Source organism: Corvus hawaiiensis, chromosome 1, assembly GCF_020740725.1.
Source record: "Corvus hawaiiensis isolate bCorHaw1 chromosome 1, bCorHaw1.pri.cur, whole genome shotgun sequence".
NCBI classification, from domain to species: domain Eukaryota; kingdom Metazoa; phylum Chordata; class Aves; order Passeriformes; family Corvidae; genus Corvus; species Corvus hawaiiensis.
In genome coordinates this window covers 58,742,754-58,755,593 of record NC_063213.1, presented here as the reverse complement: position 1 = coordinate 58,755,593, position 12,840 = coordinate 58,742,754, and the positions used below count along the sequence as shown (strand labels likewise).

The 12,840-nt window shown below is 37.8% G+C and overlaps 1 protein-coding gene across 13 annotated transcripts in view; it reads left to right on the top strand.

The window, feature by feature from the left end:
• The window catches only part of ADAM22 (ADAM metallopeptidase domain 22), a 129,038-nt gene that overhangs the window by 71,191 nt on the left and 45,007 nt on the right, over nt 1-12,840 (top strand). For all 13 annotated transcript variants that reach the window (XM_048306523.1, XM_048306515.1, XM_048306509.1 and 10 more), the window contains exons 5-9: nt 1,149-1,231; nt 4,873-4,936; nt 5,585-5,654; nt 10,852-10,922; nt 11,418-11,492. In XM_048306523.1, the coding sequence (XP_048162480.1) occupies nt 1,149-1,231; nt 4,873-4,936; nt 5,585-5,654; nt 10,852-10,922; nt 11,418-11,492 (363 nt within the window). The remainder of the gene's footprint in view (nt 1-1,148; nt 1,232-4,872; nt 4,937-5,584; nt 5,655-10,851; nt 10,923-11,417; nt 11,493-12,840) is intronic.

The following is a 12,840-nucleotide window of genomic DNA, read 5'->3' as shown; positions in this document are numbered from 1 at the left end:
GATCAAACCACAAAACTACCAACATAGCCTACATACTTTTTTACCTTTAGCCCTATCTTGATTAATTTTTTTTCATATTTGAAAAATAAAATCCAAAAGCGTTTAATGTCAGATGTCTGAAATGACTGTGCTATGCATCATGCAAGTGACTGCTGGCTTCTGAAAAAGCTGTAATTGTAACGCCTTTCCCTCCATGTAGTAAATGGACATAAATATTCACAGGGCTGGATATACTGGGCTAGGTAGATTATTCATTCATTTGGTGGAAGAAGTATTTGCAAATAAATGCTATTAAAAAAAAAACCCACTGAAAATCTCCTTCATAGTCCTTTAACCAATGTTAGTGCATTACAACATAACTGAATTTGACGAGGCAATAATAGGTAAGTTCTTCTGAAGAGTAGATGGCAGTGAGAATTTAAGGGATGTTTGAATTGTTTTCCTAATTTTGCATACAAATATTGACATTGTGCAATACTGAATACATTTATTGCATGTGCAGTAGGGCTTACATCCCTATCAGTGAAACCAGGGCGGATTTTCTGAGTAAAGTCTGCTGGATTTTATTTGAAAGGTGTACATTTAATTTGTAGAAGAGAAAAGGCAAATACTTATTTTCATTGTATTCCTTTACTACTTAGTTATTCTTAGGGTTTCCATTAGTTTTGGAGTGCTAGGAACTGCTTCTGATTTGGTCTTTTTTTTTTCAATCAAGCATTATTATTATTTGGTAAGCATACCTTTCTCCTTAGAAGAAGGAAATTGCCTTACCCTCAGAGCAGAGTTCATCCTGTCTGATGTAGTCATGTGCAGAGCAGATGTTGAGTCAAAGCCCCCTACTTCCAACTCTTTTTCTAGTCAATGAACAAAGATGAGCACTTTCTCACTTCTGGAGAAATTTGTCTCTGAAATGCATCTCAGGATGTCAGGGGTTTCACACTGAAATTGTGAAATACACCATTTGGTGTGGAGTGTCAGGATGATGATGTTTGTCTAAGTACCAAACCATGGATCAAAGAAGGTGGGATGAACTCTTGGTGCCATGTCAATGGCTTGGCAATGTGTTTGTGAAAAAGCAGTCTTTGACAGGATGGAGTGTCATACTGTGGGATGTCCCATGGATTTAAAGTCTCAATTTCCAATTTCAGGGAGGAGAACATTGCTATTATCAGGGAAAAATTCGAGGAAATCCTGTATCATTTGTTGCCTTGTCAACATGCCATGGATTACAGTAAGTCTGCTGTTTTGTTTTTACTGACCTTTGTTTATTACTCTTTTAAGCAAAATCAAGTTGTTTATACTAAAATAACATATGTATATAGTAAAATAAGTGCTATTTCTTTTCCTACTAGTTTGTCACCAATATTAGGTAATCAGCAATCTTCAGAATTTCCTCTTTTTTCTAAACTGAGGACTTGTGGCAGTGGCCAGGTATTGTTTTAAGATAATTTATTACAGAGATAGCAGAGTAGAAAGAAGTAGCTGAAAACATCCTATTCTGCAAGAATAAAAACAATACCAGTGAATAATTTGGAAATTGTGTTCTTTTCTTGTTGTTATAATGATGCATATTTTATTTCTTTTCTAGTCTCTTTACAAAGAAAATGTCAATTTAGAATTTATCTTGCATTATCCATAGTTTTTAGCAGAATTTCTGGTCTTGAGCTGTGTATATGGGGTAATACATTGGATATAGTAAAATCTTGAAAAAATCTAGAAGAAAAGGTGTAAGAGGGTGCAGTAATTTTTCTTCGAAGTACATAATTTTACTGATGGTATAATTAAAGCCTCTGTCAGCTGAGGGTTACATGAAGCTGTGTATGTATTGTATAGCTTTTGGATGTGTCTACTTTTGGCACTATTGAATGATGCTAGTCAGGTTTTCAGATCAACCAAGTGCCTGTTGCATCTGGGAATTACAGGATCTCAGCACTTCTAATACTGACATCAGCTTGAAAAGTCATGGCAGCAAGTGAGCCTGTGTGGAGATCAAATGAGCTTCACCTTTTTCTGTGGAAGCAGGGTTTAGCTGATGGAATTCTTTTTCAGCCTATTGTCTATCTGTAACTATTGTATAGTTCTGGTACCAGTCATAGAAGTACTTTTATTTGAGTAGTGTCTTCCTTCTATAGTTGTGTGTTCTTTGTTATGAAGGGGAGAATGCGTGCAGATGACTTGTCATCCTTGAACTTGTCTGATTAACAGCTGTGCAGCTCAAGAAACTTGAGTCCAGTTTCAAGTATGGACAGTGAGCCTAAAAATAGTAGCTTCCTAATGCATCCTGAGCCACTGCATGGCTTCCATTAGCAGTGATCCATTAGGTCTTGGCCCCTGCTAACTCCTAGGAGTAAAAGCAGGAAGGAAGGAGAGCCTGCCTATGTCTTTCCCTGCCCTCTTTTTGTGGGTTTATGCTTAAAACTGACTGTTCTGCTGCTCTGTATTCTTAAATGGCCTGATACCCAAATTGGTCCCTTCTAAAGTTACATGATGAATGATGCATTTTTTTCATTGTATAATTTAGTTCTCTCTTGAGAAGTATCTCCCTATCTCCTCCCCCACCATTTTTTTTCCCCCTGATAAAATAAAGTTTCAGCTGAGTTCCTTCACCCAAGTTTACTCTAATCAGGCTGGTATTTCAAGCATCCAGTATGAGAAAGTAATGTTTCCTGAGCTGTATTAAACTGACATTCTCTGACACTGCATTTCCATCAATACAACTAGCTCCTACACAGTCGATTTTAAATGAGAAGTAATTATTAGAAACTCACACTGGCAATCAGAGCTCCTTAGCTTCAAGCACAGTTTGGAGCATCTTGCTGAAATAAGAGTAGCTGGGAGAGTTGTCTTCTGTGAGGTCTGCAGGGCAGGAGCTTTGCTTTCATGAATTTTAGGAAGTACATGAGATAGAACAGATGCCTTTAAGAGAATAACAAGCTTCATCTTTCTAAAGGTCATGCCAATCTCCTCTTTTGAGTATGAGTACCTCTAGATCTCAGCCAGTAACAGCAGAATTTTTCATAAATGTGAAAAAATGTTGTGATTTTTTAATCATATGTTACGAGTTCTTCTGTTGGTAATGTCTGCTTTGTGTCCTTCCTTTTATTAAATTTATCACATGACTGGCTGACAGAGTACCTGAAGTTACGGTCGCCTTCTTAGTGACTTGGCTAATGACAAGTGTATCTCTGCAACCTTAACGTCGAGCAAGCCATTTTGCTTGGATTTTTGTTTTGTTTGTTTGCTGTGGGATATGCGGTAACCACGGTTTCCTATGAGTTAACACACGGAAGCCTTAGAACGCAAACGCCGGCGGTTGCTGGGATGTGGGTGAGCTGAGGTGAGGCACGGCTTGCGGCCCGGGCTGGCCGGCGAGGGCACAGGCAGCGGGCACGGCTGGGATCTTGCTGCCGGCTGGTGGTGAACGTAAAAACTGCTGCTGTGAATTCGGCTGTCACGGATACAAATGTGATTGTCGGAAGAATACACACCACCAAAACGCAGGCTTTTGAAATGTTTTGCTGTTGTTTTCTCTCTAACACACCCGTGAGCGTGTGGTTTATTCAGAGCATACTGGGCTGTGGTAGCTGGTCGGAAAAGAGCCATGAATGCTCTGAGTGGGCAGGTCAGGTCTGTAGGTCAGCCGTGACTCTTATTCTTGTCACTGTGGAGTGACTTGATCAGAGGTCAGTGCTGCTGGGAGCAGCAGTCTCACGAGAAGCTCTTCGCTGACAGCAGACTGTGCTTAATTAAAGTTGCAATTAGAGGGACGGAAAGTTTTGCCTGATGAGGAGCTACAGGATCTTCCCCAATCTTATCTTATTCCCAGGCAAAGAAGCTTCAACAGGTGCTTGAATATTTTGCTTAAACTGTATAAGACAGTATTTATTTCTAAAGAATAGGCACAGGTAATTTGAAAGGTGAAGGAGCTTTACATTGTAGTTATGCTCACACTTGATATATGTTACACAGTCAGTAAACCAGGTTACTTCTGTGAATGTCAATTTTGCTGATTAAAAAAAATGCTGCATAAGAAAAAAAGAAAAGTATCTGCTTCTGTTGCTTATAATTCTGTTTGTTTTGGGTGTTTTTAAACATAATGTAGGTAAATAAATGATCTCTGTTTTATGCTGTTGTTGTTGTGCGCTATGTGCCAAGTTTGAACTTACAGTTCATGTTTAGGGCCAAGCTTAAACATCTTAGTAATGGCCCTTTGAAAGGGACATGCTGACACAGCCTAATGCCAACCATGTGTGTATGCCACTGCAATAAAGGCAAAATTACTTAAACAATGTTCTGGTTTGGTTGAAGATCAGAATGCATTTCTATAGGAATTTTTTTTTACTTTTACTTTGTTTTTTTGCTCTTACAGAATAATATTTGTATCAACACTTTCAAAATGAAACACTAAGGAAAGAGTTAATAAAAAATCCCATTAAAACCTAAGGATAATTTAATTCAATTCAACAACATTTTTATTTGGGGAAACCTATGCATATATGTTCCAAATATGTGTGTTCCTTAAGACAGGGAACCCTTATTTATCTGTTGCAGGTAGATATCTCTTGCATGGGAGTGGAAGTTTTGAACTGGATTTTCAGTTGGCTAAATTAGTCCATTTTGTGGTGTTTGTATGTGTTGTAGTGAAGGTTTGTGGAAGAAAGAAGTCTGATTCACCACAGGAGAAAATCTTTCTTGCTGAAGTGAAGAAACAAAAGAGTGATCCAGAATTACATTCAGTTCCTGAAACCATTTTTAACTCTTCCTTGTCCAGATATTTAAATTTTTAAAGTATATTAACTTTAAGAAGTTACTTCCATGTTGCACTAGTATTTGTTTATTAAATCTGTATTTATATTTTCCTGCTCTTGACAGTGGGATGTTCTATGATGGAAATCATACTTACCTTATTGAGCCAGATGAAAACTACACTTCAGATGTAAGTAGAACTTAGAGTAGTCCTGCTGTGTTTGTTGAGTACAGTCATCCATGGGTACAGGGTAGCCATAAGGCCGTGGGACCAAAGGGTCATCCCCTCATTCCCAACTCATTTACTTCGTATGTGAGACTCCATCTTCACAGACAAAAGTAGACCTCCAAATCTGAGGCAGTGGTGGGTCTATATGTCTGTGCTCTGTAACACTTGGCTGTAGAGCAATACAGCACCAGAGGAGGGTCCCTTGGAGCCAGCAACAGAAGCTGTGAGTGCCCTGTCCCCTTCTCTGGCACTTCCTGCTCTGGGTTTGTTGTATCACTCTCCTCCTGGGTCATCCTTGACTCCAGTTCAGCAGCTCCTGTGACTCTCATTGACTCTCTCCCCGAGCAGCTCTGGGAGCCTAGTTTAGGCCTAGCTCTAAGTGTGCTCAGCCACTGTGTCTGAGGTACTCAGATATAAAAAGTGATTAACTGTGGCATTACCCATCACACTGCAGTTGGGAAAAGAGGACTGTAGAGTAATGGTGCCTTGCAACTTCCATGTTCACTGGTGTATGTTTTGGGTAAGAAGAACCTTTGGAATTGTCTGTTTAATGCTCATGAGATGGATTGATTTTTCCTGGTTTAATATGGGCAATATTTACTATTTCAGGATGACTTCCATTTCCACTCTGTTTACAAATCCAAGTTGTTTGAATTTCCTTCAGTTGACCTGCCATCTGGTATGATATTTTAATATTCATGACTTATTAAATGTTTTAGTCTAAGGCCAAATTTGTTGATTGTGTTTGATAGATCATATTCTGTTAGTATATTGTTTCATTATATATACCTTCTTTTTCCCAATTAAATAAAAAGGCACTGAAAAAAACCCATTTTGAAACAGTGAAAGCATGGGAAAAGAACCTGAAGTGATGAAAAAACCCTGAATCCAGGAAATGAAACCTCTCCTAGAGCTTCATGTTATGATACATGTTTCTCTTAACAAGTTATGTGGTCTGTGGGCTGGATTATGTGCTAGTAGTTGTAGAAAGGAAAGGACTGAGGTAGCCTAGAGATGATGAAAATAAACACCACATTGACGATGGTTGATAACTCTTCATGGCTTTTTCCTGTTTTGAGATACAGGGTGAGTGCCATGATGTGAGCATAAGCCTGGGAGAGAAGAAGTTGCCAAAGGTCGTTGCTGTTCAGTGACTCTCCTCTCCAGTCTGATCAGCATTTTTCACAGTGCTGGCTATGATGAGGGCCATGCATTTTAGTGCAAATGAATTTGGAGGCAGAAGTGGATTCAAGTGCTTGTAGTGATGAATGCCCATATTGTGTGTGGAGGGAGAAAGGTTTTTTAAAAAAATGGGTTTTCATCTGAGAGGTCAGCTTGTTAATTGAAGCTAAAATTGCAGTATTTATGACATATTCCCATTCTGTCAAGGATTTGTCAGTTTCACAGATGCGTTTTTCTGCTCTACCGTACATACCCTAGATAAATGTAACTGTCCTTCATAGACACTGACATTTTGGTAGAAACCACTTCTAGACTAATTTCTTCAGGAGAGTTACAGATGTTTGGTCATCTTGTTACAAACTGTTTGTCCTATATCAGTCCAAAAGTTTGTTTTTATATATATATATAGAGATATATATTATATAGATATAGATAACAAACTTTTGGGTCTGAGATCTTGGGTGTGAGTACTGCACATAGATGGGTCCATCCCTGGAGCACAGTTTGTGCAGATTTGCCAGTTGTTAAGCAAAGTAGAATCATTCAGGAAGCTAATGAGAAAAGTGGGAAAAAAGAGGGAAATTGCTACAATTGGGTTGCCTTAATTTCAGTTCTGAGAAAGGAATCTGTCTGAATCTAAATGAAGCAGTGTACCAGCTTGGTGCCTCCTGTCCTGTGATGATGATTGCCCGGGCGAGGTGGAGGCAGTGTTGGGATGGAGGGACATGAGCACAAAAGGCTTGTGCAGTGTAAGACATTGACTTCTGTGTCACAAAACTTCCTATGTACCTGCACCTTAAGCACTTACCATGCTTACTACCTGTGCTTGCAGAGATGGTGGTGTAATGAGAACAATTTATTGAACATAAGGTCAAATAATAAAGTGCATCTTCCGTCACATTTTCTTGAGGACATATAATTCAAAAGATTGGAAATAATGCAACCAATGCTGAGTTTAAAATAAATCTTCTGTCTCATGTTGTTAAACTAAGAGACTGCTAGCGCTGGTACTTGCTAGGTACCTATAAACTGTTTTATAAGATTTCCTAATAGTGAAGCTTTCTGTTTTCAAGATTTTGGAATAAAACTGTTTTCTGCTTTTAAAATTACGAAAAGGGATTAATTGCAAGTAAATGCCCCGGTTTCACCTCCACCAAAGCTTCTTGATTTTCAAAAAACTGTCAAACTAGGACTTCAGGGTCTTGTTTTGTTTGTTTATTTGTTTTTCCTCAAAAATCCAGACATGCTAGTACACTTTTGATTTTACTATAGAGCAAATAAATAGTTGCTGGCTTTGCTGTACAAAACCCAGCATGTGACATAATTGAACATGTTGCCATTTAGATTGAAGTAGAATCACAGGATTGTAGAAAACATTAAAAAGGAAATTCAGTTGCAGAGTGCTAGTCTTCTCAATTATACAAGTATTTGTAATGTTGATAAGAGGTACACGGTGCTAATCTTCCATCACTTTATGTTTAGGATCCCATGTAGGAGAAATAAACTTTAATTCACAGTCTACTCTTCTGCATGCCCATACTTGTTTTTGTAAAATTGTTTGAAAAAGTGTTTCTGATGTTTTTAGTGACAATTACCGTAGATTTATTATATTATATCCTCATTAGGAAACACACCATTTTTCTTTGTTTCTGATTATTCAATTTTGTAAGTCATCCTCCATGCACAATCACACTCTAGAGGATGAGAGCTCCACCAGTATCTCTGCCCCTTCCCTGCCAGTCTGGAGAGGTCTGACTGCTGTCTTGACTTGACTTTTTTTTCTTTAAATAATATTTGCAGTTAATTGCTAATAGTATTGTTGTGATTGATTTTTTGAAAGTACTACAACAAAATTATTATTAGCAGTAGCAAGCACTGTGCTGGGGTGGTATGTCATCAGTATTTCTTACATTCCTTACTACTCTCATAATTTATCAATTTGACTGGCCTAAGGAGATTTCCCTTGAAGCCAAGATTTTTCTCTTATCTTTAAAAGAGCATGTGTGTAAGGTAAGATTTCCACTCAGCATTTCTGCTGCATTAGGAATGGACTGGATAGATCACCAGCTTCAATATCAGTGTTAGAAAGGGAAAAAATTCAAATAATAGGGATTATTCAGTATCAGTGATAGTAAAAGCACACTCTATGATATCACAGTTTAATAGCAATGTACTTTATACATTCTTTTGCTCCCTGGATATTAAAAAAAACACAAGCTGTTGCAGAAAAGAATTTATTATACTGTGCTTTGCAATGGTCAGAGGAATAATGAGGATTTTAAATAAGCAAAGCTTGGACAGATGACTTGGCACGCTTAGAGCATTTGGCTTTATATTTACTGGACTGTATTTTTTCTCACCATCTCTGTTGAGGTCTACAATGCCCTGGCATAATGTAGTGGGTTAGACCTGAGTTGATGGTTAAATAATAATATGTTATCAAAGGTGCTGTTTTTCAAATAATACATAACAGATGTCCTTTTCTTTTGAGGTCACATGAAAAATATGTAGATATGACACTTAGGAACGTGGTTTAGGGGGACTTGGCAGTATTAGGTTTATGGTTGGACTCGATTTTAGCAGTTTTTTCCAACCAAAATGATTCTATGATTTTGTGAATCTTTGTTACATTTTTTTCAGTGTAATATATTCCCATCAAAATATCTGCTAGACTCTCTCAACTATCAACATTCCCCGTGATTTTGCTGGTCATGTTCTTTTGCCTGAGGGCCCTTGGCTAGAAATGCACCCTGTGTGGGTTTATCCATCTTGTGAATTATAAGGCTGTGTTAATGTGTGTTAATGTGTTAATGGTAATGGCTGCATCATTTCCCTCTAGAGATGACTGACTTCCGATTGTGGGTAAAACAATCACATTTGCTGGTAAAGTTATCTGAGACCCTGTATATACATACTGTAAATTATTATTTTATTGATTGAAAAGTGTCGTGTTTACCAGTTTCATAACCCATGTTACAAAACCAAAAATGACAGGTTGAGATCCAGTTGTGTGGCGCTAGAACACCGTCTAAACTAATTAACGTACATAAAGCATAATCAAAAACATTGTAAGAAAGTTTTCAAGATTTAATATCACTGCAAGCTCAAGTGTCTGCAGGTCTTTAAGCAATAAAGCTTTGGGTTTGATTTAATTTATTTTTGGTCTGTTTTCTAAAGAAAGTCCTCAAGCACGCTGGTGTAACCATGAAAACATTTTTAAGCAGAGAGCCTGTGATTGTCCAGGTTGCTCCATGAGAAGATACCTGCAAACCTCATGTACCAAAATTCATGTCCCCATTTTACCCAAGACAATACCAGTTAGTCATGCTTTGTTTTCCTGGTTTGCGTTATTAGTAATTTGCCACTCCTGGTTAAGATTATCACTTAGGCCTGGCAATGACTTGTCAGATGGGCAACTCAGGTTTGTGTTTTAAGATTCTGCTGATATGGCAGCCCTGTGAAATTCCTATCAGCATGGTTTTTAATCCTATTTTTGAACCTCATACAGAAATTGTACAATTAAGATACAGCAGGAAGTGAAGCTGTGAGAAACTTTCCTGTCTCACCAGCAAAACTGAACTTGTGAGGAATTTGTAACACAACCAGAAGTTGTGTACAAAGATATGTGAACTGGAAGTCCCTTAATTTACACAGCTCCATAAACTCTATAGCACTATAGGAGTGCTCTGTAAACCCTACAGGACTATTTACTTCTCTGCAGGACTGGTAAAATCTCTCTGGAACGCTGAAAGAAGTTTTCAGTTCCTGGAAACTGAAATAATGTCCAAAGCTGCAGAAAGCACAAAAGAGGAAAAGCAGTAAAAGGAGTAAGACATTACTACAAACTCAGCAACTGCAAACATTTAATTTGCATGTCTCAAAGAAAGATCTTCTTGGGGTTATGCGAATAGCAAACACATTTATACAAGATAAGGAAAGAGGTTTATTTTGTGTAAGGAAAAAAGAGGCAGGGACTATGAACCTAAAATTAAAGATGGAAAATTACTTCTTGGACATTTGAAAGGATGAGAGCAGATGTTGTCTTCTGCTTAGTTTATAGTATGTCCTTTTCCAGGAGTGGCTAGTAATAGATTTGGTGAAAAGGATTTGGCAAAAGAATAAACTGCTTGATGCTTATGATTAGAGGTTTAAGAAGTTAAAGACACAGAGGGATTAGCAGGGAGGATTATTGTATTGGTAAGTGAGTATTGCCAAAATCTCATAAGGTTTCTCCCAACTCTGACATATTTTGCTTTGTGAATATAATCGTCTTAAAGCATTAATTCTGCCTTCCATGCTCTTCTTATTAATTTAGGTAGATATTGCAAGAGCTCTGTGAATGTCTGCTGAATTCCCGAAAATGTGATTCACTCCATGGAAGCACTATGCTAATAATAGTTCATGCCCAGTGTTGTGAAGTTTTGGCATAGAACATCTGCTTTGCTTTCTGAAGCGTGACACCCACAGATCATCTGTTTCAACAGACCCAGATTATCACTAGTAGAGTTTTTTATAAGAGCCCTGTTACTGGGAAGCATCTGTAGCCTTGCCTCCCTTGTAGCTGGAGGCTTGTAAAAATGAGTTGTTGCTGCATCTGAAGAATGCCATACTACTGTCATGTTTCGTCAGGGTCACTAATTGATGGGCTATATTTTTATAAATATTCAATGTATTTGTCTGTGTTTTCTGCTCAGAGTTCTGGCAGATGAATACTACATCACAGAACTTTGTTGTAAGGCCAAGACACAAAAGAAGGAAAAGGCAGGTATGTGCCAATATGCTTGTTTTTAAGGAATACGCCATCAAGTTTGCTTCAAGTCTGCTGAGTTTAATTTGTCCAGATGGAGTCCTGCTGCTCCTGCTGGTTTGGCATGAGATCTCTATATCAATACAGCTAATACAAAAAGAGGTATCTAATGTAGGCTAAACTTTGATGGGTTCTCTTGGACATTGCCTACCTGAAGAGTTAAGAAATTTTTAAATAACTGCTACATTGCAAATGAAAAAATAGGTAAAATATTTTTGCTCATTTTGAGTATAGTTTTATCAGAAACTCCCATTAATAAAACACATATATTTTTTTATGTTTCAATAGTGACAAGTAGCTAGTTTGTCCCACTTTATTTTGTTTCAAAATAAATATTCTAAACAGAGACTTCACTGTTTATTAAAGCGGGGAAGGCACTAAGTGCAGATGTTTGTTACCAGTTACACTCTCTCTGTATTGTTAGACCCTCTTAGAGTTACATTCTCTCCATAGGTTCGTCAGATTCCACGTAAAGTTGAAGAGGAAACAAAATACATTGAGTTGATGATTGTAAATGATCATCTAATGGTAAGACTGACGCATTTCAACATCTTACAATTATAATTAGCATCAAATTGTCTTAATTTATCCAGAGAGCATAACTATAAAGAACAATATAAGGCTGGAATAAATTCAGTATGTCCTTAATAGAAGAGATTATGGTCTCATTAAACATTGATGAAGTTGGTTTTGAATTTTGGCAAGTTAATTTCGCCAAGAATGCAAGTAGGTCTGAGTATCAGAAAGAAGAGTCATAAAGTAACTAATGTCAGTGTGACTTAAGTTGATGATTTTCTTTCTGGCTTTCCTGAGCATTTGTCTTAGTTACAGCCACTCAGCAATCAATAGTGCAGTTATTTCAATTATGCAGCAGCTGTTGAGCGTGGGGAGATCAACAGTGACTAGATTTTTTGATACATCCCAGTCAATGTAGAGAAAATTATTTTGTTAAGCTTGTATACTTTCTCTGGGAGAATACAGTGGGGTTTTTAACATAGCAGAAAGAGACATAATAACAGTGAGTGTATTGAAGAAAAGCCAGTGGGAAAAGGCACAGATTTATGTCAGTGAAGATGGTTAATAACTAATGAAGGGAATATCAAAGGAAATGGTGAATTCTTCATCACTTGCAGTGTTCAAAGGTAACTTCAAACACAAACAATATGATTTGTTCTTGAAGTAACTGGATATAGTTCAGCCTGGTAGTGCCCATCTGACTGGTGACATTAGATGATTTTATAGTCTCTTATGGCTTTGAAATCAAAATATTTCTGTGAATCTTGTCTACTTCTTCTGTAATATGCCGCACTTCTTTCAGGCACTACCTGAAATGGCAAAAATAGACATGAGAGTGTACAAGGAGTGCCTCTGTCCTTAGACAGTGTACTCCTCCACCAGCTCAGTTTGGTGAACATAGCAATACGTTCTTGGATTAAAACTAATAATATTGGATGAAAATTGCCTTAATCAATGTAATTGTGTTTGATCCTAAAGACCTGAAGCCACAGCTTTTCCCTTGGGATCCTATCTATTGAGACAGGTTTTCTTCAAGGACAATGTTTCCTAATTTTGTCTGATCACAGCTACTGCAAGAGTCAGTCCAGTTAGGAGTTTATTCTCTGAGGCAAGTGTTAGTGAATGTCCATGATCAAAGAAGCCAAATCATTTCCTCCTGCGAGAAGGAAATAGCATTTGCTATGGGCTTAACTTCCTTGGTTTTGGTGGTTTACCCCCTGCCCCATTCCTGCTTGAAAGGATGCCTTTCCTATGCCCTAGTTGTGGGGAATTTCTTCGTGCCCACTAAGAGATCCTAACTTCCAGAAAATATGGACAACTTTCATTCCAAAATCAAGCATCATGGGGCACGAGACGGTTA